Source organism: Thalassophryne amazonica, chromosome 15 (assembly GCF_902500255.1).
Source record: "Thalassophryne amazonica chromosome 15, fThaAma1.1, whole genome shotgun sequence".
Classification (NCBI taxonomy): Eukaryota; Metazoa; Chordata; class Actinopteri; order Batrachoidiformes; family Batrachoididae; genus Thalassophryne; species Thalassophryne amazonica.
Window position 1 is genome coordinate 9,344,229 of NC_047117.1, and position 24,503 is coordinate 9,368,731.

The window sequence follows — 24,503 nt, forward strand, 5'->3', positions numbered from 1 at the left end:
TGAACTTTACCCTGGGTCATCACACTCCACCAAATGATTTGGTGTTTTAACACAGTTTAACTTAAAACACACATTATTTCCTTATATAAAATGACCCTTTTACAGAAAATTAGGAATTTACAAACCTTCCTGCATTTTTGTCTTGAACTTTATGCTTAACAAGCTTCTAATAGCAGAATCGAATTATGAACTGGGTGTTCTACCACAGACGCTTTACTCACGCGTTCACCTCTTTTGTTCAGATTTTTGTCTCCAATCAATACTTTCACCTGTCTGACGAGCCCATCTTTGTCTGTTACAGTCTCCGAGACTCTTCCGAGCCGCCACACAGATCTTGGTTGTGTTTCATCATGGTCGACTACATGAATGTTTCTCTTAAGGCCCCCTGAACAAGCATGTCTTTGATTCATGCAATAGCGTGCACGTCATTGCGACAATCTCACCTGCTGTGATTCCAGCTGGACGCTGTTCTTTGTTCTGCTGGCTGCCACGCGCTCTGCGGTGGACGCTGTGTTTATAAAATAATTATTTAATGTCTGATTAATCATGTTCTCTGCAAATTGGCCATTGAAAACGTCTGTAATCACTTCCTGAATCACAGAGGACCACTTCAGCCGTATGCACGTGCCTAACAAGCTGCAGAAAGCATTTTGAGCCGTCTAAAAAGGTAATTATTTGTCATGTTTACATTGCCATGCCTTGGTAAAACAGTTGTGTGTGTTCTTTCTTCTTGTGTGCAGCTGTTAAAGTATGTTTGAGAGATTTAACTTCTTGTTCTAATCGTTCAGACAAGCTGCACTCTGATGTGATCCGCTGACATCACCACTCCCCTTCTTTACTCCACTTGACGAGCTGCACATCGTGTTGGCGATTAGATCACGCCACGTAGCATGACATTTATGTGTGAAAAAATTTTTTGAACATTTCAAAATTCTCTACTAGCACGCACCGGCGTCCCTCTGTCTGCACCCGTTAAAGACGAGTTTGCGGTCCAGCAGGACACAGGTCGTGCTAGTACGTGAATCAAAGGCATGCGCGTGTCAGGGCAGCCTTTAGGCTTGTGGCATCGTTGTCTGACCATGATGTTGTGGAGGTACTCCTTCCTCCAATGGCTCCAGAACTGCTCCAACAGATACTGTACTTGGCGCCATCTCTTTTGTCCATACAGGTCCTCCCTAACAAACCTTCCTGGGGGAGGTAAAGCAGTGGCGGCCTTTATGGTGATGAGGTGATTAGGACTGTTTGGATCGTTCAGGTTGTCTGTTGTAAGTGGGTGGCTGTTTACGGTCACTGCTGCCTCATACAAAAAGGTCCTTAGGGAAGTGTCATTGAGTCGACCAGGCGAGAGGGAGAGAGCATAGTTCAGAATATTTCTCAGCCCTTATTTGTTGCTCCCACACCCAACCAGCGTGGCTTGCATGAGGTGCGTTGAAGACAATCACATTGCTTTTCTGTCAGGAAAGTTACCAGTTTCTCAGCATCAATGTCCTGTAGAGCTGCATTCAGTTCTTTTTTGGCACCTACAAAATTGGTACCGTGATCACAATCTGTCTGACTGAGCCTCATGATGCAATAAAGCATCAAAGTCCATTGATCAATGCATCAGTTGTGAGATCATCTAACATTTCAACATGACTGGCACAAGAATAGAAACCTGTAAAGGGGAGACCATATCTTTTGTTTTCTTTCTGTCCTTGTTTTGCCAGAAATGGACCAAAAACATCCATGCCGCAGTATGTAAAAGGTGGAGAGGGTTCCATTGTTTCCACTGGGAGATCACTCATTTTCTGACCTTCTACAGGTCTTCTAAGTCTGCGACAAAGCACACACACACTGGCAAACATAGGATGCAACACCTTGAGTCTGTCCAAAAGAACTCTTTCACACTGTTGTACAGTAGCTCTTCTCTGAGTATGTTACTCAATGTGACTGAGACTGCTGCTGCAGTGAGTCACAACCTTGGGATGGTGGTGGCCTTTGTTGGAGAGACAAGAGCCTTTCCTGTGACAAAAGCACAGTGGACATCTCTGTTACTGTCTTGGATATGGACAGTGTCCATATCCAGCGGTGCTTGCATCTGAGAAATGATGCAGTTCCTTTTTCACCACTTCTCCAAAGCCGTCAGGCACATAACATCTAGCTATCTGCAATTTCTCCAGGTTGATAAGATCTTTTCTCCAACACTCCCACCATGGCCTTAGATGTTCAGGCAGCAGGTCATCCCATCCAGTACCCTGACGACACATCTTCTGCAGGATTTTTTATTTTTTATTTTTTTTGCCATTGAGGAGATAGGGGGCGACAAATCCCAGAGGGTCGTATATTGCTGCTACAGTGGACAATATCCCACGCCGTGTAGGAGGTTGTTCTCTCAGTGCAGTGTTGAATGTGAACAATCCTTTTCTATGCTCCAGTGAATACCCAGTGCTCTCTCTGTTGTCTCACAGAAAGCAAGGTCCTTTGTTTTGATGTCTGTTGCATGTTCTGATGCTGGTATGCTGTTCAGAAGTGCATCACTGTTCGATACAAACTTGTGTAGCTGCAGATCACCTTTTGCACAAATTTCACGAGCCTCTTGTGCCAGCCGTATACCATCTTCTACTGTCTTTGCACTTGTTACTTCATCATCCACGTAGAAGTCTCTGGCTATGAACTGAGAACCTAGTGGGAGTGCAAGACTTTTCTCATTGGCTAGGTGTTTTAGCCCATAATTTGCACACCCTGGGGAGGAGACAGCACCAAACAGATGTACTGTCATCCTATACACTTGTGGCTGTGTGCTTACATCTCCTTTTTTTCCACGAGAAGAAGCAGAGGTAGTTGAGATCATTCCCTTGGACTTGAAACTGGAGAAACATTTTCTCTGTCCCACATTAGAACTATTTGATGCTGCCGGAAGCGTAGAAGAGCACCTGTCATATTGTTAATCATGTCTGGTCCAGCCAGGAGTTGCTCATTGAGACTGGTTCCTTTATGTATGCTTGGCTGAACAGTCAAAAACCACACGCAGTTTCTCATAGTCCATGAGGCAGTCACAAATTTTGACCTAATCGGTACCACTTAAGGGAAAAAAAACGGCACTTAGAATCCAGCCTCAGTGTGTCATGGCCCACACAAAAATGTATGATAGCCACCCCAGGGTGGTAGCTGTAGCCAGGTAGGGGTCAATGAAGAATTACACAGAAGTCAAACTTTAAAAATGCTCCAATCATGTTGAAAACTATATCACATTATTTGTCTATCATAACAATTCCAAAAAGCTATAGTTTGAACTATCTATGATGGAATGTTCTGGAGTTATGGGGTAAAAACAGCAAAAATGATGACAAAGGTCAATTTCAGTTTGTACAGGGGTCAAAATTTAAAGTTGCTAAAATTTCAGCAAAAAATGATGCAAATTATTGGTTGAAATAAAAAGGATCAAGAAATGGAATAGTTTTGACTATGTTGAATGCTTTGTCTCCAAAGTAAAGGTCAAACAAGGTCAATATCCATTGAATTCTATGACATTTGACATATGTTACCCTGTAACATAACTAAGCATGACAGATGGTTCAAACTATTCCTTTTTAGAACCTTATTAACCAAAACAATAATTTGCATAATTTTTTACTGAAATTGGAACAACTTTAATATTTGACCCCTGTACAAACTGAAATTGACCTTTGTCACCATTTTTGCTGTTTTGACCCCATAACTCCAAAACATTCTGTCATAGATAGTCCAAACTATACCTTTTTGGAATTGATATGATCAGCTAAGTAATGTGATATATTTTTCAACATGATTGGTGCATTTTTAAAGTTTGACCTCTGTGTATTTCTTCGTTGATCCCTACCTGGCTACAGCTACCACTCTGGGATGGCTATCATACATTTTCGTGTAGGCCATGTTACACTGAGGCTGGATTCTAAGTGTCGTTTTTTTCCCCCTTAAGTGGTACCAAAAACCTGCTTGGCCCATGGACTATCAGGTTTCTTTGGATGATAGATGCTGTATGTACCACATTTTCCCAGGAAATGCGTCATCTTGAGCTTCCTCAGCATCACCTCTTTGAATGATGTCATTCATGTACTTAACATAGCCTTCCTTGTATTTCTCGTCTTGGCGAATTTCCTCTTGAGTTGGTTAAGTCGGACCTCTGTGAGCTGTCTGTTATCAGACATCTGTGGTCTTTCCTTAAAGGGCAATGCACTTTATAATACCCTTGTTCAGTTTTCCTTATGTCTTTCTTAAGTTTGTCGAGGAAGATGAGATCCTGTTCTGTCATTTTTGCTGACCTCTTTGAAGACACTTTCCAATGCACGAATTGCATCCATGGGAGTTACTGGAGGGATCTCTTTTACAGTAACACAGTGACAAAGGCTGCCTATCATATCAGTCTCAAGGCAAGGTTCTGAGCTGCCAACTATTTGGCTGTTTCACAAGTCGGTATGTGATTGCAGTTTGCAGGAATACAGTCCTTTGTGTTTACAGGAGGGAGTTGGATAACTGTTGCAGAGCTGTAGCCCCTTACATGGAGACCTGACACCTTTCCACTGCTTACAACTGTATTCTTTCCCATCATGGTAGTTAGTTTTAGTTTCACTGGACAAACATTGGCTTGCAGTTCATGACTCACATCCTGATCAGTAAAGGCAGTGTCACTTTGTGTGTCCAGTAGTGTGTAGACAAGTTTTTCCTGGTATGGATTTGCAGCTGATGACACCAAACTGCAACTATCATTGAGGTGCTGACAGATTGTCTTTCTCTGGCAATGTTAAGTGACATGGCGGATGTTGTCTCTGATGTGTTAATTTGTCCTGCATTTTCAATATTTACGTCTCTCTCTTTTCAGGTCACTGCTGTAATTTACATCATGAAGACAGCTTGGGTGCCTTTTTGTACATATATCACAAGTAAGGCAGCATCTACAGTCATTCACACTGTGACCTGGTTTCAAACAGCCATAGCACAATTTATTGTCCTTGACAAATGACCGTCTATCTTTCAAAGGCATTTTCATGAGGTTTGGGCACTTGTGGAGCTGATGTGTGTTTTGGCATAACATGCATGGAGATCCCGTATGTGTTTTATGAGTAAATTGTCTCTTTGTACAGTTGTTTGTATTGAATTGGCCTTGTTTCTTTTATTGTCTTTTGGATTGCCTTTGTCGCCTGTTATCTCCAGAGAGCAAAGTGCGTGAATGGAGGTGACTGGGTTACAGGCAACTTCAGCTTCTTCTGACAGAAATGCAGAAAACTCATTGAAGCAGGGAAACTCTTTACCTTCCATCAGGGCCCTTGTAACATGGCGATTCCACCTGACAGCTAACCAGTCTGGCAGTTTCTGTATGAGTCTTTGATTTTCTTCAGTCATTTAGTATTTCAGGCCTTTTACATGAGGCATAGCAGCAGCGTCTTTAGACTGTATTTTTGGCCAACCTGATAGCCTCTCCCTGAATGCCCTTTGAATAACAAACGCCTGGCCGTACCGCTGGTTAATATTTTCCCAGGTATCTTAAGCTTCTTCATTTCTGAAGAAGGTTCTCTAAGGGCATTTATGAGCTGGATCACTCACATACCTTTTTAAGGTAATACAGTTTGTTTTCAGCGGAGATGCCCTTTCGATCGATCAGTGACATGAAGGACGATTTCCATTCGATAAAGAGGATTGGCTCTCCATTGAACACCATCGGCTCTGGTGTACGAAGTCTGTTCATCATTATGCTATCTTGAACTGTCCTTGCAAGCTGAGCAATGCTAGGGGTTACTGGTGACATAAGTGTGTTAGATGGCATCTGAGATGCGCTATTTGGAATGACTTGGTCACTTCTGACTGACTGGATGTCCCCCACCTGTGTTATTCCTCTGTTGTAGCCTTCAAGTCTGGCTCGGGCTGCTTCTACATTCTTCCTCAGCCTGCAGATGCTCCATCTCAGATCTTTGAATTTCCAGTTCTTTCTCGTGTTGTTCCTCTAAAGCCTTAATCCTTTCCTTCTGCTTTCTTTCCTCTTCCACAATCTTGTATTCAGCCTCTTTCGTTGTTTGCTCTGCGGCTGCATCAGCCCGTTTTGATGCAAGGTAAGAAGATGAGGAATGGTATACAAATAATGAATGTTTATGAGTTCAATGGTACGAATATTTCATGCTTACTGCTTCGCCTCGTTGAATGGTATGTTCCAGCTTTCACCTCATGAAATATTTGTTCCATTGAAAGAATGTAAAAACATTCATTGTTTGTTTTATATAATGCCAAAAATAGATCCTTTTCATTTGATATTTTATTAATTTATAAACAACAGAAAAGGGACTTGTATTTTGGTGTTCCACTGCTGCTAAAGTCCAAATTGTGACATGTAGTCCAGTGATGCTCTGCGCTGACTTCCACAAAAAAAAAGAAAATACTTTGAGTAGTTCCTCAGTCCAGCCAAAAATCAGGTCAGCTTTTCATCTGAACAGCTCTTCATGCACCCAGATGGCTTACAGTGGAGTGAATTTTGTGTGTGTGTGTATGTTACAAGAATTAGCAGCGACAGTTAGCTTGTTGTCCCCCGCGCACACACACGCAACTGGGTCAACGCTTGTGTGTGCATGTACTACCAAAAAAAGACTGTACATCCTCAGTGCAGCAAAAAAAAAAAAAAAAATCACATTAGGAATTAGTCCAGCTTTTCATTCATTCTTCCTGCCAACAGCCTCCAGACAGCACAGTGGATTTGGTGTGTGTGTGTGTGTGTGTGTGTGTGTGTGTGTGTGTGTGTGTGTGTGTGTGTGTGTGTGTGTGTGTGTGTGTGTGTGTTTTACAAGAATTAGCAGCGTCAGTTAGCTCAATGAAATCCTGTCTTGGTAGAGTCAGCGACAGTTAGCTTGTTGTCCCGCGCGCACACACACGCAACCGGGTTGGCGCTTTTGTGTGCATGTACTGCCAGAAAAAGACTGTACATCCTCAGTGCAGTGAAAAAAAATATCAGAAATTAGTTCAGCTTTTCATTCCAACTTCCTGCCAACAGCCTCCAGACAGCACAGTGGATTTGTTTTGTGTGGCATGTGCGTGTGTGTGTGCTCACGCAGAGAGTGCAATGGTACCAAACGTATGGAACCAAATTTGTACTCTAAATGAAACCAAACTGTACTCTAAATGCAATGCAACACAAATGGGATGAATTAATCCATGTCATGTGACATACAAAGCACCAATCAAATTACAAGGATCCGCTCAGCCGTTATTTAAGTACTATCATCCAACAAAAGTATTAGTAGGCTAACTAACCACATCTCCTCATCTATGAAGTTTTATGGCGGTTGCCAGACCAACAACTGCATTACCACTACATCTGGCTGGGAGCGTTAATCGGCGTTGAATCCAAGCACGCGGCATTTCTTTCTCACAGTGAACAGGCCGTTCAGCTGGACCGTGAGCATTAAAAAAATCTTTGAAGAACCATAAAAAAAAAACTTAACAATGTTGCATACCTGGAGGTTCTGTGATATTAGAATGGAGTGTGGTAGTGGTGGCACTGATGTGGAAATAGCTGTGTTCTTACTTTTACATCGCTGCATAAACATCAGTGACCAGTACGATTGTGAAATGGCAAAACTCTTCAATCAAATGTCCCTATCATGGCGATCTTATAGCACAGCGGTGTCCAAACTATTCCAGAAAGGGCCAAGAGGGTGCAGGTTTTCTTTGCAGCCACTGACTCCAGCAGGTGATTTCACTGATTAACATCACTTTGAACAGGTGGGATGAGTTCATCAGTGAAATCACCTGCTGGAGTCAGTGGCTGCAAAGAAAACCTGCACCCTCTCGGCCCTTTCTGGAATAGTTTGGACACCACTGTTATAGCAGGTAAATGACAAAATAATAATTTTCACCTAGCAAATAGGGCAGAAAACCCTGGACATGCTGGAAGGATTAGAATTCCCATAGGGCTTGGGAACACCTTGGGATCTGCTAGGAATAGTTAGAGGATAGGGAAGTGTGAGATGAGCAGCTTGGCCTGCTGCCACCACAAACCAGACCTGGCTAAGCAGCAGAATAGGAATGTTTTGTTCCCTGGGTGGGGGGGTTGTTATTTTGTTCATAGTTTAACTATTCTCATACCTTTGATGATGACGACACGTGGGTTTTTAGCTATGCAAAACTCATACGGTTTTATGAAGATGGTAGCAGTTTTGGAACTGTAGTACCTTGAATCCAGAAACTACCCCTGTCTAATCTGTCTAATCTAATGTCTAATCTGAACTTTTTGATGATTGACAGACCTTGTGTGAAATGAGCGCCTTCTTTGGTAGACTCAGATGAGTATCTCTTGCTTTGAGGGGATATCAGCTCCCTGTTTTTGGCAGTGTAGCATGTTTTTCTGGACATGGTCCAGCACGCTGGTGCCTTAGCGTTGAGGACCCCATCAACTGGAGAAGACAAAAGGACCTGCCCACATTTGCTGTGACTGGCAGATGGCTACGGACAAGTTGTCTGTCTGTGAGGTGGAAGACACCCAGGGTGGTTCTGTGATGTGGTGGTACCAGACCTGACGGGTCACTGCTTGTCCAGGCTCCCGTTCACCCCCCATTTGTTCCTCTTCTCATTCCATTGCATCCCTTCATAATCGGCTCTTCTTCTGTGTTCACTTACTGTAGCTGCTGTAGTTCAGCTACTCAAGGGGATCTGCTGAACAGCCTACTTAAGATTCATTCATCACATGCTTTGCAGGTCACAGGCCTGACTTGGCTTCTTCCCTCCCACAGTTATGTTTTTGTTCTTGTGCACATTGTATGCTCAATGTGTCCATGTCGCAGCTTTCTAAAATCGATTAGAGTGCAGCAATAAATGATGCTGTGTAAGCTCCGACTGCTTTCAGTGACTGTGCCGCTAAAATGAAAAAATAAAAAATAAAGCAGAAACCAGTCAAGAGGCTCATTACATTGTCAGTTCAAACTCATTTTAATTCTTTTTTTTTTTTTTTTTTTTTTTGAATTCCCAAAGGAGATCTAAGTGCAATGGATCAGAGATGATTAGAGTGGGATGATTTCTGATTGGTCGTGTCACCTTGTGTTATTGAACATTATGGTAATCCCTTAATGAGTAGATTCTATCTGGACTTTTCCTCTTTCCATCCCTCTTTCTGCCGTCTTTTTCATCATGCGCATTTAGAACCTCCGCCGTGCAGATTGACATAAATGAAGCAACTTGATGGGAATAAAGTCTCATTGGGGGGGATTTCCCTTTATTTCTGCTTCGAATCACATTTTCTTTCTTAAAATCTGCCTGTCCTTCATTTTGATCATCAAGATTCTCTGCATGTCACATTTGACTGTCAAATGTGTTGCATGAAGGACTTTTTTTTTTTTTTTTTTTTTTTGTCTTAACACATTTGCATTTTTTAAAATGTGGGTATAAACCCGACAAAAAGTGTCTTTTCCATCAGGACGCACACCCATTATTACACTGGTGGAGGTTCGCGTTATGTTGCATTAAAGTGATGTGATGCATCACAGTGTTGTGGGAACTTATTTTTAGACTTTCCAGATCATTCCCCCCCCCACCAGGAAAAGAAAAAAACAAGCGCTCCACAATGCCTTCTCAGACAGACAGCCTTTCTGAGCGTTGGGCATCACTGGTCTCCTCATCTACCCTATACTGGGTTACAGTGTTACCAGTAGAAGAATCAACCCTATTTCCGGCTTCACACTATGCACCACATTATTTAGTTTATTTTGATTTGTAAATGATATTTTTCAATATTTCACCAACGTGTACACAAAGTTGCAAATGAACGTGAATATAAATGTTGCAGTGGAAAGTTGCCAGATTGTTTTGTTTGTTTGTGCAACTAATCTCTGACTGCAGAGCAACATTGCAAGTACATATGTTCTATACTATCTGCGTGTGTGTGCGAGGGCTATCAGGTAATGCGAAGACTTTGCGTCTGTCTGTGCTCAGCATAAGTCCAGTCCTATTACAGCCAAGGTCTTCAAATCCACAGGAAACATTCTTGGGACACAGACCTTGGACATATTAGACTTGACATATTTGAAGTGGTCAAAAATCACATTCTTTCTACACTCTTTCATTGATTGTATGCTCATATGGCCGAGGGTATTTTAGCATTGCAGTTTTTTTTAAGGTTACGCTGACATAAAAATATAGTACTGTGCAAAAGTCTTGAGCACCCTCAATATTTCTGTGTAAATGGTGACTTTGTTTTTTTTTTCTTTTAGCTTTTCAAAATAAATGTTGAATTATCCTTAAGTTGTAATATATTTAACACATTTTCAGATACACTTTATAACTGTCAGTTTACAGTGTAATGTGTGACTCCACAAAGGCAACAAATGGGTGCTTATAACTGTTCAATGTCATCTTGTAAAATGGTGGTATAATTTGAGGTCATAAATTATTTGGTGTTTTATTATTTTTGTAGAGTCTTTACTTTTGTCTTATCGTGCCTGACAACAAGTGACACGGAGGCCACATGTGTTGAGGGGAGAGTCGACACTCTCGCACACCACAAGTGTTGCTTGGCTGTGCCACAATTGTGGGGCACTTTGACAGTTTTCACAAACAGCTCGAATGTGGTCAGCTGCTGTCTACTCTCATACCAGGAGCACAACTAGCCCCGTCTTTTCTAAGTGTCCGGCAAGTGGTGTTTGGTGTTTGTGTGTGACACCTGGAATTTAGCTGGCACCTGCCGAGAGGGGGATCGAATGAGCACTCGCAGGGCACTGATGTGCGTGAATGCTTGTGGCGACAGGTGTACGAGGCATTTGAGAGGGTTCCGATTTTTCACAAATGACATGCAATTCCTCCTTTGTGCACTAGTCGGCTTCATTCGTGTTATGTGTGAAGGGACCCTTAGTGTCCACTGGTGTTCATGGAGAAGGCTGGTGAAACTAGGAGTAACGTGTGGGTGGACTTAACGCTGGTCCAGAAATATGGTCACCTCACAGTTCATAACTCCAGATATTTGTTTTTAGCTTTGTGGCAGAAGTTAATTTTTCAGACAGAGAACCTGAAATCTGTCACTAACCAGACTAATCTTTTGCTTCCGGCAGGATAACAATGCGGCGGCACAGGGTGTTCTTGCTGTGCACGGTGGGCTTGTGCGTCATCTCCTTCCTCCATTATTACAAGGCCCTCCACTACGTCTCCCTGCTGCGCGAGCTCTCCGCCCCGTACCCCAACATAAAGTCCTTCATCATGGTCACCGGCTTCTTCTGGAGGGAGAAGGGCGTGGCCACCACCCCACTTAGCCCCGCCTCGCCTGAAGAGGCCCCTCCTCTGCCGATTCTGCGCCCATCAGACACCAAAAGTAGAGGTGGGCCAGGGGCAGCAGGAGGACTGGGTCTGCGGATTGAGGGGTTCATGGTGGACAGAGATGGAGTAGTTGGTGGCAACGGGCTGGAGATGAAGCTGCGGGAGGAGCTGGCAGTTCCACACCCATGGGAGAAACCAGAGGAGAGCCAGCGAGGACACAAAATGAATGAGGTGAGATAGTTACGTGCTCGACATTACATTTGTCTCTCTCTTTGTCGAGAGAACAGAAAATAGAAACACCTGGAGTACAATGTAAACGGCACAAAAACAAAAGTATCCTAATTTAAGGTGACAGAATTAATTATGTACACTTGTATAATTTCCATGTGTTGTCGTTGTCTTCTCAGAGAGAGAGCACTGCTCCGTTTTCACTTTGGAATATTGAAAATCCAGTATTCATAGCTATCAGGATCTTTATTTCCAATTCAGTTTTTATTTACATAGGACCAAATCACAACATACTTTGCCCTAAGCTGCTTCATAAGTGTGATGTCTAACCTTTACCCCCCCCCCCCCATAGACACACACAGAGACAACAGTGGTAAGGAAAAACTCTGCCTTTGGGTTTTTAACAGCAATTAATGACAGAAAAATATTACTAATTGCAGTGGGTGTCTTTGCAAAAAGTATTAAGGAATGCAACGATAGGTGTTACAATTGATCAGAAAAACTAGAGCTGCTTTTGTAAGTTATTGTACGATCCGTGTGAGTCTGGTTTTCACCCAAAGGAGTCAATCACAGACAACATCTCACATTGCAAGTCCTCGCTGAATGGAAGTGTGAATATCGACAGGGGTTTTTCCTGGTTCATGTTTTTTTTTTCCCACTTGATGGACAGAGTTGTTTGGCTTTGCAGGCAAGTAAAGGTCCAAGTCTCCAGCGTCCTGTTCTTGCAGTCCTACAGTACGGCTGTGAGAAGGCTCATTCACACTCTGCATTAAATATGAATGTGGATGAAGCTTCTGTCTGCATGTTGCATTAATTTCTTCCATATTTGTGCCCATTTTCTGTGAGCTTGTGGATATGGAGTACCACCAGATATTATGCAGCTGGAGTTCAAGCAGGACACATCATTTACACCGCTGTCTAAGATTTAGTCTCTTTTGCAATAGAAGCATGATTACTTCTTTGACGTCACCGTTTTCGTTGTTGTCAGAAATATTCAAGCTGATCTGCAGTGCACTCTAGTGGTCTATTCTTCCAATGATCCTTGCAAACATAAAGGGCATATGGAAGCATGTGGGCAGTGACCAGTAACATTGTTTTAAATTTATGTAAATAATGCATAAATGAGCCTTTTTAGACTTGAACTAGAGGTCTAAAGCAGAGACTGTGTCTCGCTGCAGGATCCTTAAGTACTTCTGGAATTACTGTGTCAGAGGAACATTTATTGGATGAGGTGGGTGAACTAGAGCCCGACTGATAGGGATTTTTTGAGGCCGATGCCGATAACGATATTTGGATGAAAAAAATGCACCTAATCGATAAATCGGACGATTTGCCGATAGCCGAAAAATCAGCCGATAGTGAATCTGAATATTTCAACCTCTTAGCAGTAAACTAAAGTTTTTTATGCTAGAAATAAGGTCTACACAACGTGGGCTTAATAAAAAGCGTGACAGACGCAATGAAGCACATTTGACACATTACTACATAAACTGAGTTAATCAAACTGAGTTGAACTGAAATGGGAGAAATGTGGGGTGAATGTAATCACAAAGTTATTACGAACAACATCCTTATAAACTTGTGCTTTTAAAGAAACGTATGCTTTTGTCAGCTGATCAGTGCAGTGTGACGGCGAACTATGGGGGCCGGTGATGAACAGATTTAAGTAGGGGTGTAAGCAGCTGTCAGTTGAATGGAGTCAGAGCTCCATTTACTGGACAAATGGTGCAAGGACATTTTACATTGCCGACACAAACATTATTTCAGTAACTGTTCTGTTTATGAGAAATTATCAGCATTCTATTGGCAAAATTTCGGCCAATAGTGAGTACTTGAAAAGCGCTTATATCGGCCGATATATCGGCCGGGCTTAAGGATGAACCATTGATGAAATGATGCCTTGTGCATGTATTTCAGTAATGAGCCTGGAAGAACATTTCATAACCAGACCAAATGAGCAAAAAAGTACTCTAGGGATTTTTTTCCTCACATCTTCATCTGGAATACATTCTTTGTTTGTCCTCTGAATGAGGATGTGTTACAGCTTTTAATGTTCTTCTCAGATAATCTGTTTTTCTCAAAACGAGTGCTCCCCGAAAGTTCACAGGAAAACACTGACCCATCCTGACGCCAACACTTTATATCTCAGAATTTCCGAGTGGTTGTAAAAAGCGAACACTTTACCCCCACTACACCTGCAGTTCTTTAACTTTGTCTTGACTTTACATGATACTTGTTTCTCTGGGTAATGTTTCTTTTAAAAATATTAACTTGCTGCTTTTTATTACACGGAGACTGCGGGTCAGGCGTGACGAGTCATAACTGCAAACATGAAAATCAATTTTCTGCTGTCAAACATGCACATTCTGAAAATTCGGAAATTCAAATTAGTTTTACACCTTCACGGAGCACATAATCAGAAATATGGAAACTACACATAAAAATTAAAATGATGAACCTCCAGTGTTGGTTTTCACAGAGAGAACTGCTACGTGCCGCTGATCAGCAGTAACCTGTTCGATCAAACTAACATCTAGAAGGCACTGGTCTGGGAATCTGCTCGCCAGATTTCATCAACTTCCTCTCATAACTTTGTCAGTTAAATGTTGTGACGTGCCAAACAGTGTTCTGGATCTCAGTTCCAGAATATATTTTGGATCAACAAATTTCATTGAAATCCATTCATTCATTTTTCAGTTACCTGCAAACGGAAAAACTGTGAAAACACAACCACCTCGGTGGAGGTATGAGAGGCGACTGAAGTTTTGAATCAACAAACCAAAAATTCTTGAGAATGTACTGGGTGAAATGTTGGTTTCTCAGAATGCAAAAGATGGAGAACCACACATTACTTCTTCTGGGTCAGGGGCACAACTTTTCAGTCACCCCTTGTAATTATTTTGTTTAATTATCGCATCAGTTATTTGACTAATCTGGTGGTTAGTGCAGCAATTAATTAAATGCTCTTGACTGAGCATTCTCTCCTTTACTGAGTGACTGAGACTTACTGAATAAAAGAAGAATGACTGACCTACAGTGCATCCAGAAAAAATACTTTCTGGATGCACTTTTTCCACATTTTATGTTCCAGCCTTATTCCAAAATGTAGTAAATTAATTCCCTCTACATTCTACTCACAACACCCCATAATGGCAACATGAAAAGTTTTATTGAAACTTTTGCTAATTTATTAAAAGTAAAAAAAAAACTGCACCTTTGGCTGCAGTTACAGCCTCAAGTCTTCTTGAATATGATGCCACAAGCTTGGTGCATCTATCTTTGGGCAGTTTTGCTCATTCCTCTTTGCAGCACCATCAGGTTGGATGGGGAGCGTCGGTGCACAGCCATTTTCAGATCTCTCCAGAGATTTTCAATCGGATTCAGGTCTGTGCTCTGGCTGGGCCACTCAAGGACATTCACAGAGTTGTCCTGAAGCCACTCCTTTGATATCTTGGATGTGTGTTTAGTGTCATTGTCCTGCTGAAAGATGAACCGTCACCCCAGTCTGAGGTCAAGAGCGCTCTGCAGCAGGTTTTCATCCAGGATGTCTCTGTACATTGCTGCATTCATCTTTCCCTCAATCCTGACTAGTTTCCCAGTTCCTGCTGCTGAAAAACATCCCCACAGCATCATGCTGCCACCACCATGCTTCACTGTAGGGATGGTGCCGTGACGTCTGGCATCCATGCCAAAGAGTTCAGTCTTTGTCTCATCGGACCAGAGAATTTTGTTTCTGATGGTCTGAGAGTCCTTCAGGTGTCTTTTGTCAAACTCCAGGGTGGCTGCCATGTCAATCAATCAATCAAGTTTTATTTCTATAGCACTTTACAACAGTTTTCACTGAACCAAAGTGCTTTCCAATAGCACCAACTAAAGATAAAATAAAAAGAAAAGTACGAAAAACACACATAAAAGCATAATAAGAGCATCCAAATAGAATAAAAATAGACAAAGTGTCAAAGCAATTATGTGCAAAAGGCTGCCCTGAACAAGTACGTTTTTAACTTAGCTTTACACAGAGGCAAACTATTAATGGACCTCAGTTCAGGAGGTAATGCATTCCACAACTTAGGACTTGCTACTGCAAAAGAACGGTCACCCCATTGTTTGAACCTGGACCTGGGAATCTCCAGAAAGTTTTGGTCAGCAGACCGAAGTGGTCTGACAGGGTTGTGTGTTTTTAACAGGTCACATAAATAAGAAGGTGCAATGCCATTTACAGCTTTAAAAACAAACATTAACAGTTTAAAATCAACTCTAAAATGGACTGGAAGCCAGTGCAGGGAGTAAAGTACAGGAGTGATGTGGCTGTGCTTCCTGGTGTTGGTCAACAGGTGAGCAGCAGCATTCTGGACCAGTTGGAGTCAGTTTAGGGAGCCTAGAGTGATACCAACATAGAGTGCATCGCAATAGTCAATCCGGGAGCTGATAAAAGCATGCATAGCCTTGTGCCTTTTACAAAGGAGTGGCTTCTGTCTGGTCACTCTACCATACAGGCCTGATTGGTGGATTGATGCAGAGATGGTTGTCCTCTCTCCGCAGAGAAATGATGGAGCTCTGACACAGTAACCATCTGGTTCTTGGTCACCTCCCTGACTAAGGCCCTTCTCCCCTGATCGCTCAGTTTAGACGGAGGGCCAGCTCTAGGAATAGCCCTGGTGTAACTGACCTTCTTCCATTTACAGATGATGAAGCCCACTGTGCTCATTGGGACCTTCAAAGCAGCAGAGATGTTTCTGTACCCTTCCCCCAGATTTGTGCCTCCAGACAATCCTGTCTCAGAGGTCTACACACAATTCCTTTGACTTCATGCTTGGTTTGTGCTCTGACATGCACAGTCAACTGTGGGACCTTATATGTAGACAGGTGTGTGTCTTTCCAGATCATGTCCAGTCAACTGAATTTACCCCAGGTGGACTCCAATTAAGCTGTAGAAACATCTCAAGGATGAACAGTGGAAACAGGATGCACCTGAGCTCAATTTTGAGCTTCATGGCAAAGGCTGTGAATACTTATTTTTAATAAATTTGCAAAAATTTCAAACCTTTTTTTCCATAGTCATTATGGAATATTTTGTGTAGAATTGAGGAAAAAAGAAATGTAATCCATTTTGGAATAAGGCTGTAACATAAAATTTGGAAAAAGTGAAGCGTTGTGAATACTTTCTGGATGCTCTGGAAGAGACGTCTGTCCACACTGTTTCAACATTTGTGAAACATTTCAGTTGTAATTTAAAAATGGAATGACAAGATACTGTATTTTTTGTTTCTTTTGCCACGCGTGAGTGAAAATCATGTTTGGTTAACACAGATTGCCAAAACCGTGTATGAGGACAATCCTACGGAAACAGAATTACATCATCTTCATAATCTGGCCATACTTTAGTTTACCGTTAAAAATTTTTTGCTCTCATTGTAATTTCTTTACCCATGTGTGAAACAAATACATCATGTCTACTGACTGGGAATTCTCCTACTTAATTGGAAAGATTTTCAAATGAATCAACATTTGTATGCATACGCACATAATGAAATATTGAACTGAATTACACATTTACTGAATTTGATATCAACGCCATTTGTCTGTTCTTGGGGGGCAACATGCATTGACTGCATAAAGATTCTTTTGCAACAGTTTTGGGTCAAATTATACATCCCCTCATAGATGGGCTTGTGGTGAATTGGCACCGCCATCCCAAAGAGGAGTTTCAGCACACCTGTATGATTGAGACAAAGTTGTACCACGCAACATATATTATAATCCTTTATCCTTTCTTTACTGTGTTCCTTTTAGGAGCAATCTGAAGATTTGATGAATGGTAAAGTCGTTCGCCAACCTCAACCTGGTGGGCCAGACCTGCCAGCAGCCGAGAAACGGCACACTGGGGTTTCCCTCAGGAAGACTTTGCCGGACCCCTTAGAATCCATAGGAGACCTCCATACGCGTACTCACCAGCTTCAGGATGATAAAACACCATATTTCATCCGAACCAAAGCTGGAGCCCTCTGTTTCAGGGAGGGGACTGAGATGGCAAGCCCAAAGGAGTACTCTGGGAAAACAGGGGGTTCTCTGGCCAATGGAGGTGGGGAAGGTGCTTGGGTTGGGGCTGCTGGCCGCCGGAAACCTCTGGAAGTTCAGCAGCAGTCCTCTTCCGCCATCCCTCCAAAAGCCAAACCAAGAACCAGGGGTGCCGGGAAACGGTTGGTCAAGTGTGTGTGCCGGCCAGGATGGCATGGGCCTTACTGTGGGGTACCCACCATGGTGTACCACTCCAATCTGCCCACCAAAGAGCGACTGACACCCAGAGAGACCCCACGGAGAGTAATCAATGCCATCAACATTAACCACGAGTTTGACCTGCTGCACGCACGCTTTCATGAGCTGGCCCAGGCCGTCGATCTGTTCCTCATTTGTGAATCCAACTTTACTGCCTATGGAGACAAACGACCTCTAAGGTGAGACTGCGGTTTCTGGGTTGGGTTCTTTGTAGAAATGAGAGATGTGGTCAGAACGGTTGTGCTGCAACGGTCAGAGGATATACAGCTAATTTATCCAATGGTTGTGGCTCCAAGAGTCTCTAATGTTCAGCTCAACCATTTAGAACAGCAGATTGGCTTGATATTGACTACATTCTATTGAAAAATATGAAGGCATTAAAGGGTAAAGTAAATTCTGTCAGCTTCTCCCTTTCTCACTCAGGGTCCCCACAGCAGATCCAGTATGGATATGCATGTTTATTTGGAATGTTTCATGCCAGTGCCCTTCCTCATGCAGCTGTACATTACACAGTGGGCAGCGGTGGCCTTGAATGGTGCTGCTATACCATAATCAGTTTCAGTCTGTACATATCGCCAGAACCTGTGAAGTTCTACCTGTATCAAGCAATGTATGTGGACTTCACGACAGTTCCCGATGCACATCGACACAAATTCATCGGCTGATGTCACTGATATGTCAATCCATTAAAATTAATAGTCACGATAATTGCATGACTGTACAGTTAACTTGCTTCATCACATTAATTACACCTTTTATCTTAAATCAAGCTGCTTGTGTTTGTAATCTTTTTCCTCAAAAATTAAGTAAACTGATTTTTTTTTTTTTTAAATCGTCAACACCACTTAATGCAGAATACTTGTAGTAAAACTAGGATGCTCAGAGTAATAGTGACCATTTTTGTTGTTAAATATATATTCATTCTCATTACTACTGTTTATTATTCTCAGTATAAGTACTGTATCTAAAAATAGTCTTTAAAACGCTGTCCGAATTGGACCTTTCAAGAGGGTTCGACACCTCTCTGTTTCTGCAGTATCTGTGTAAACAGGAGTCATACAGTGGCAAGGAAAAACGTATTTATTTTTTGTTGAAATTTTTACATGATTGGCCAGGACGAAGATGATATCACTAGTAATGGACTTGGTGTGTATTTGAAATGATGCATGTTTTTAAACTTTTCTTTGCAGCTCTGGGGCCTCACATACAAAGACTTGTGTAGATTTCCTACTGAAACATGCTAAAACCAGAAACTGTCATATGCACAGAAATATTCAGATGTATCAAAGTGTGTGTACGCATGGATCCAAGCATGTTCCATTTGTATATCCCAATCCATGTGGAATTGAGCGCACATGCAGAAGTACCAAACTCCTCCTTGTCCATCCCTCCATCTGAATATGCAAATTTATTTAAATGGTTTGGTTGTCATGTTGACAGTACCATAATTGTAGTGGTGGAAGCCCATGAAAGTGCCACACATCATCCCATGCCGAACTTCTAAATGTTGTCATTATACTGGTCATACAACAGGTTGCTCACAATACACATAGCTGTGAAGTTCGTTGGCTCCACTGGCCCCAGCGTCTCCACACCAGCTGCTGACAACTGGCCATGTCCAGATTGCCCCCTCCACTGCTGTCCGAGTGCGGGAATGGAGTTCATGCTGCCGCCTTTCTTGGTTGATGTTGGGGTTCATTCTGCAGCTCTCGTTTCACCAGCAAAACACAAAAGAAAATAAATAAATAAACATATTTGAATGTGCACATGCCCAAATGTGCCCATGCTGGTTTTCATTTTGAACAATTACACACATCAGTTAATTCCTCATCAAGCAGCCACCCATCGCGCACCGTGTCGGCCTCCAGCCTGTTCCCAACTCTTTTAAACATTGATGGAATGACGTTTCCTATTAACAAAAACAAATTCATTATGTGATGGCGCCTTTAAAGCAATATGTGTGCAGGCAGTATCTCCGATTACATTAGGGAAATTGGCTCTCGCTGCAAATTACACTTTCATGTGGTAATGTGATGTACCTGGATGACATTCTGATGATTTGCATTTCATACACCTGGCATGGCTGGGCGCAAGGTTGACTGGCACACTCCTGACCGATCAACCAGCTCCAGTTGGAATGCCCCTATTGCCAGGAAGCCCAGCATGGTCAGCACCTGTGTGGGCACAGACACCCCTTGGTTCCTCGCTGTATTGCACTCTGGGATGGCCGCAGTTCTGCGCTGAACTCGAGTAACATTGGCCTTGGTAATCGGAATTGGCCTAGGAGCCAATTATCATCATTTGCAAGTAAATCCTTCTGTTCCCTGAATGTTTGCTAACCATGTTAGTGCCATTTTATACACTGCTTTTATATCCACCCATGTAACTGCAAACACGTGGGTTTGTTAATTGCTCATCAGTGTGTCTCTCATGTGCACATTACTTTCATCACATCTTGTTTTCACACTATTAAGTGTCCCAGCATCACCTCTACCTGTCAGCAGTGGAACAGTCGCTGGAGAAACATTCGTATGCCAGCCATGAACTTGGCGTAGTGCACCGCACATTTCCACGGTCATTTCACTTTTGATACATCTGAACATTAGCATGGAGACGGAAGTACGCCATGTTTTTGTGTGTACGCAGCCTTTGTACATCAGGCCCCTGAGCCTGGGACCACTCTGTGCTTGTTAAACAGCAGGACGCGCACTGTGTAAAGAGCAGACACAGTGCACACTCTTATTTTGTGACTCGGGTTTCACTGATTAACATCACTTTGAGCAGATGTAATCAGTGAAATCACCTGGTGGAGTGGGTGGTTGCAAAGAAAACCTGCACCCTCTCGGAACTTTCTGTAATCGGTTTGAGACCTGAATTATCCTGATTCAGCTTAATCAAAGAATGCCTTGATTAAGCATTCCTGCTCCAGAAGGTTTGTTTCTGCTGAATGGTTTTCTGGTGTCTCAAACTACAGCGTTGCTTGAGGGTCACAGATGGTGCATGAATTAATAGTGCATAAAAAAAAAAAAAAACTGCAAGGAATTTGCATTACTTAGTCATCACTTTAAATAAAGAGATGAGGGCTGTCAAAGTTCTTATGTATGTATGTATGTGTGTGTATGTACACTCAACAAAAATATAAACGCAACACTTTTGGTTTTGCTCCCATTTTGTATGAGATGAACTCAAAGATCTAAAACTTTTTCCACATACACAATATCACCATTTCCCTCAAATATTGTTCACAAACCAGTCGAAATCTGTGATAGTGAGCACTTCTCCTTTGCTGAGATAATCCATCCCACCTCACAGGTGTGCCATATCAAGATGCTGATTAGACACCATGATTAGTGCACAGGTGTGCCTTAGACTGTCCACAATAAAAGGCCACTCTGAAAGGTGCAGTTTTATCACACAGCACAATGCCACAGATGTCGCAAGATTTGAGGGAGCGTGCAATTGGCATGCTGACAGCAGTAATGTCAACCAGAGCTGTTGCTCGTGTATTGAATGTTCATTTCTCTACCATAAGCCGTCTCTAAAGGCGTTTCAGAGAATTTGGCAGTACATCCAACCAGCCTCACAACCGCAGACCACGTGTAACCACACCAGCCCAGGACCTCCACATCCAGCATGTTCACCTCCAAGATCGTCTGAGACCAGCCACTCGCACAGCTGCTGAAACAATCGGTTTGCATAACCAAAGAATTTCTGCACAAACTGTCAGAAACCGTCTCAGGGAAGCTCATCTGCATGCTCGTCATCTTCATCTGGGTCTCGACCTGACTCCAGTTCGTCATCGTAACCGACTTGAGTGGGCAAATGCTCACATTCGCTGGCGTTTGGCACGTTGGAGAGGTGTTCTCTTCACGGATGATGCGAAGGAGATGTGTTGCACTGCATGAGGCAAATGGTGGTCCCACCAGATACTGACTGGTATCCCCCCCAGTAAAACAAAACTGCACCTTTCAGAGTGGCCTTTTATTGTGGGCAGTCTAAGGCACACCTGTGCACTAATCATGGTGTCTAATCAGCATCTTGATATGGCACACCTGTGAGGTGGGATGGATTATCTCAGCAAAGGAGAAGTGCTCACTATCACAGATTTCGACTGGTTTGTGAACAATATTTGAGGGAAATGGTGATATTGTGTATGTGGAAAAAGTTTTAGATCTTTGAAGTCATCACATACAAAATGGGAGCAAAACCAAAAGTGTTGCGTTTATATTTTTGTTGAGTATATATATACACACACACACACAAAGAGGTGACTGTCAGCTGATTAAAGCTTATAACCAAACAGTCCTCTGTTCAAATTCCCAGTGTGCAGTTGAGCACCTTGTATGACAGTACACTGACATCGATGTGTGAATGTTGAGCTTCACTATAAAGCATGAACGGGCTGTAGAAATGCAGTCCATTTACCATAAATGTGACATGAATCCAATGAACCACAACAAAAACATACATCACCATGTAAGGGCCCGGTCCCACTGGGGAGAGGATTAATTGCACATGATTTGAGCATACAAATTACAGGCGTTCATTGTCCTCCGCAACAAAACTGGCCAAAAATAACAAATGTCCCAGTATGAGTTATGGATATATTAATAATGTATAGCGAATATATGACGAACAATCACGGATGTATAACGCATGTATTGAGGAAACAGATCAGACGCATTGCGATTATCACGGCAGCATGTCAGGTTTAACCCCTTTTTTACCTGCACATACAAAAAATGACTCAACAGAAACAGACAGAGAAATTTCTTTTTGTGGCATTGCACAAAGGGGAAGAGCTCAACAGAACCTGCTGTGCAGCTTATTCCAAAGAGGTCCTCAACTTTGCACCCTTTTGTTGAGACAAACATGGGTGGTTACAGGGTGAATCATTCATTTACATACACATGATCGTATAATGCACTTTGCAAGCAGACAGACACAAGACACTTCAAGGCTGTGGAACATTCTGCTCCTCACTAATCAGTTTTTGCTGGCACAGGGACATGCAGTCCTTGATCAAGCCTCTGTCTGCAACCTTGACGGTCTTGGAATGTTTAAGCAACTATTCTTACAGGGTTCATCTCAGGTTGTGGTAATGAGAGAATTATAGTCAAAAGGAAAATATAAAAGAGCAGATGTAATAAATAATAATAATATGTTTGTACATTACATTTTATCTAACACAGCATTACGGGTATATTGTGAATGCATCGCGTACGTTTTGCGCATGCGCGGCATCTGCATTGCGGTCATAAAAGAAGCGCACTTGGGCCGTCGGCATCACTATTCACACCAACATCACAGCCTTTGGAGCAATAGCTGGACTCGGACAAGTTGATCAGAGTTGATGTTCATGTTGTCATGCAAGGGTTAACTGTTCATGAGTTTGGGGAGCTGGAGGGGGGAAGACGCTTGGGGTTGTGAGACCATGTTTTTTTTTTTTTTTTTTTGAGAGTGGCATGAAAGGAGAGCATTCAGTGTGAGTTGCGGCTAAACAGCAACTCTTCCTTTTGTTGGGGTAAACGTTCTGAAAGAGAACCGAGGTCCACGGCTGACTTCTCTGCAGCTGTGGATTTACATTATGTTGTTGGACGGCAGCAGCTATTACGTCTTTTGGGGATCCATAACTTCATCTGCATGTCTCCACAGCTGGACTGGCACTGACTGGCAGGTATGTCGATTTCTGTTTGTTATGCAGTCGCAGATTGTCCGCAAATCAGATGCAAAGCAGACATAATTTAAACGCTTTATCCGTGGCTAGTCTGTATGCAGTCGCTACAACTTATTTTAGTCCATGATGTGGACATGATAATCACGCTATATATCCGTTTTACACACTGTCCCAGTCCGCTGCCAAGCCGCAAATCCCCGTCAGTTGCGGATAACGGCGGATATACAGCGCATAGCTTGACTACGTATGTATTGAGTATGTAAGGCGGATGTCATCCGCAACCACAATTTTGTGCAGCTCAAAAATCCTGGAAATGGAAAAACGTGCCTTTGCGGACGTGTGTGGGTGTCGGCCGACTCATGCAAGCATGTTTCACGGATATTGCGGATGTTTGGCGAATATGAGCCAATTTTTTGTGCAATCCATACGCAAATCTTCCTAAACACTAGTGGGACCGGGCCCTAAGATCTGTCACAGTGCACAAAATCCAAAATAAGCTAATGCAATATACATACAAACCTTTGTCTACAAACCTCAAAATATTACCAAATGTTGTGTATGTAGATGAAACTGCCAGGCAACTGTTGTCTACAAACCTCAAAATATTACCAAATGTTGTGTATGTAGATGAAACTAATGCCAGGCAGCTCCCTCTAGAGGCACCACACCTCAATAATCTTACTACAACAACAACAAAAAAAAATCAGGGCATGGGTCAACCTACCCTGCACGTTCCAAGCGTACCTGCAGCAGTTACAGCTGATTAATGAAGTGTGCTGTTTCTTAGCTCTTGATTGGACAAGAACATTAGTCTGACTTAATTAATGTTGAATGATAGAGGGACAGTTGTAAAAGGTACAGTGAGGGTGATCTGCAGGAGTAGGGTGGACACTGGAGGCACCGCACCTCTGTTGCTGGGGAACCCAAATGATGGAAATACAGAAGGATCACCATGTTCCACAGAAACAGAACAGCCAGGGGAGGTAGCGAGGGTAATCGAGTCAAAGAGCATAAAATCCGGCTGGTGTTCAGGTGGGTCTCCTGTGGATGCTACATCAGCCACAGGAGCCACAACGTGACGGAC

The 24,503-nt window shown here is 42.7% G+C and overlaps 1 protein-coding gene across 1 annotated transcript in view; it reads left to right on the plus strand.

Annotated features, from left to right (window-relative positions):
* The window catches only part of mgat3b (beta-1,4-mannosyl-glycoprotein 4-beta-N-acetylglucosaminyltransferase b), a 177,690-nt gene that overhangs the window by 145,273 nt on the left and 7,914 nt on the right, over nt 1–24,503 (plus strand). The window contains exons 2-3 of the mRNA XM_034187397.1: nt 11,037–11,469; nt 17,260–17,921. Of these exons, the coding sequence (XP_034043288.1) occupies nt 11,044–11,469; nt 17,260–17,921 (1,088 nt within the window). The 5' untranslated portion in view covers nt 11,037–11,043. The remainder of the gene's footprint in view (nt 1–11,036; nt 11,470–17,259; nt 17,922–24,503) is intronic.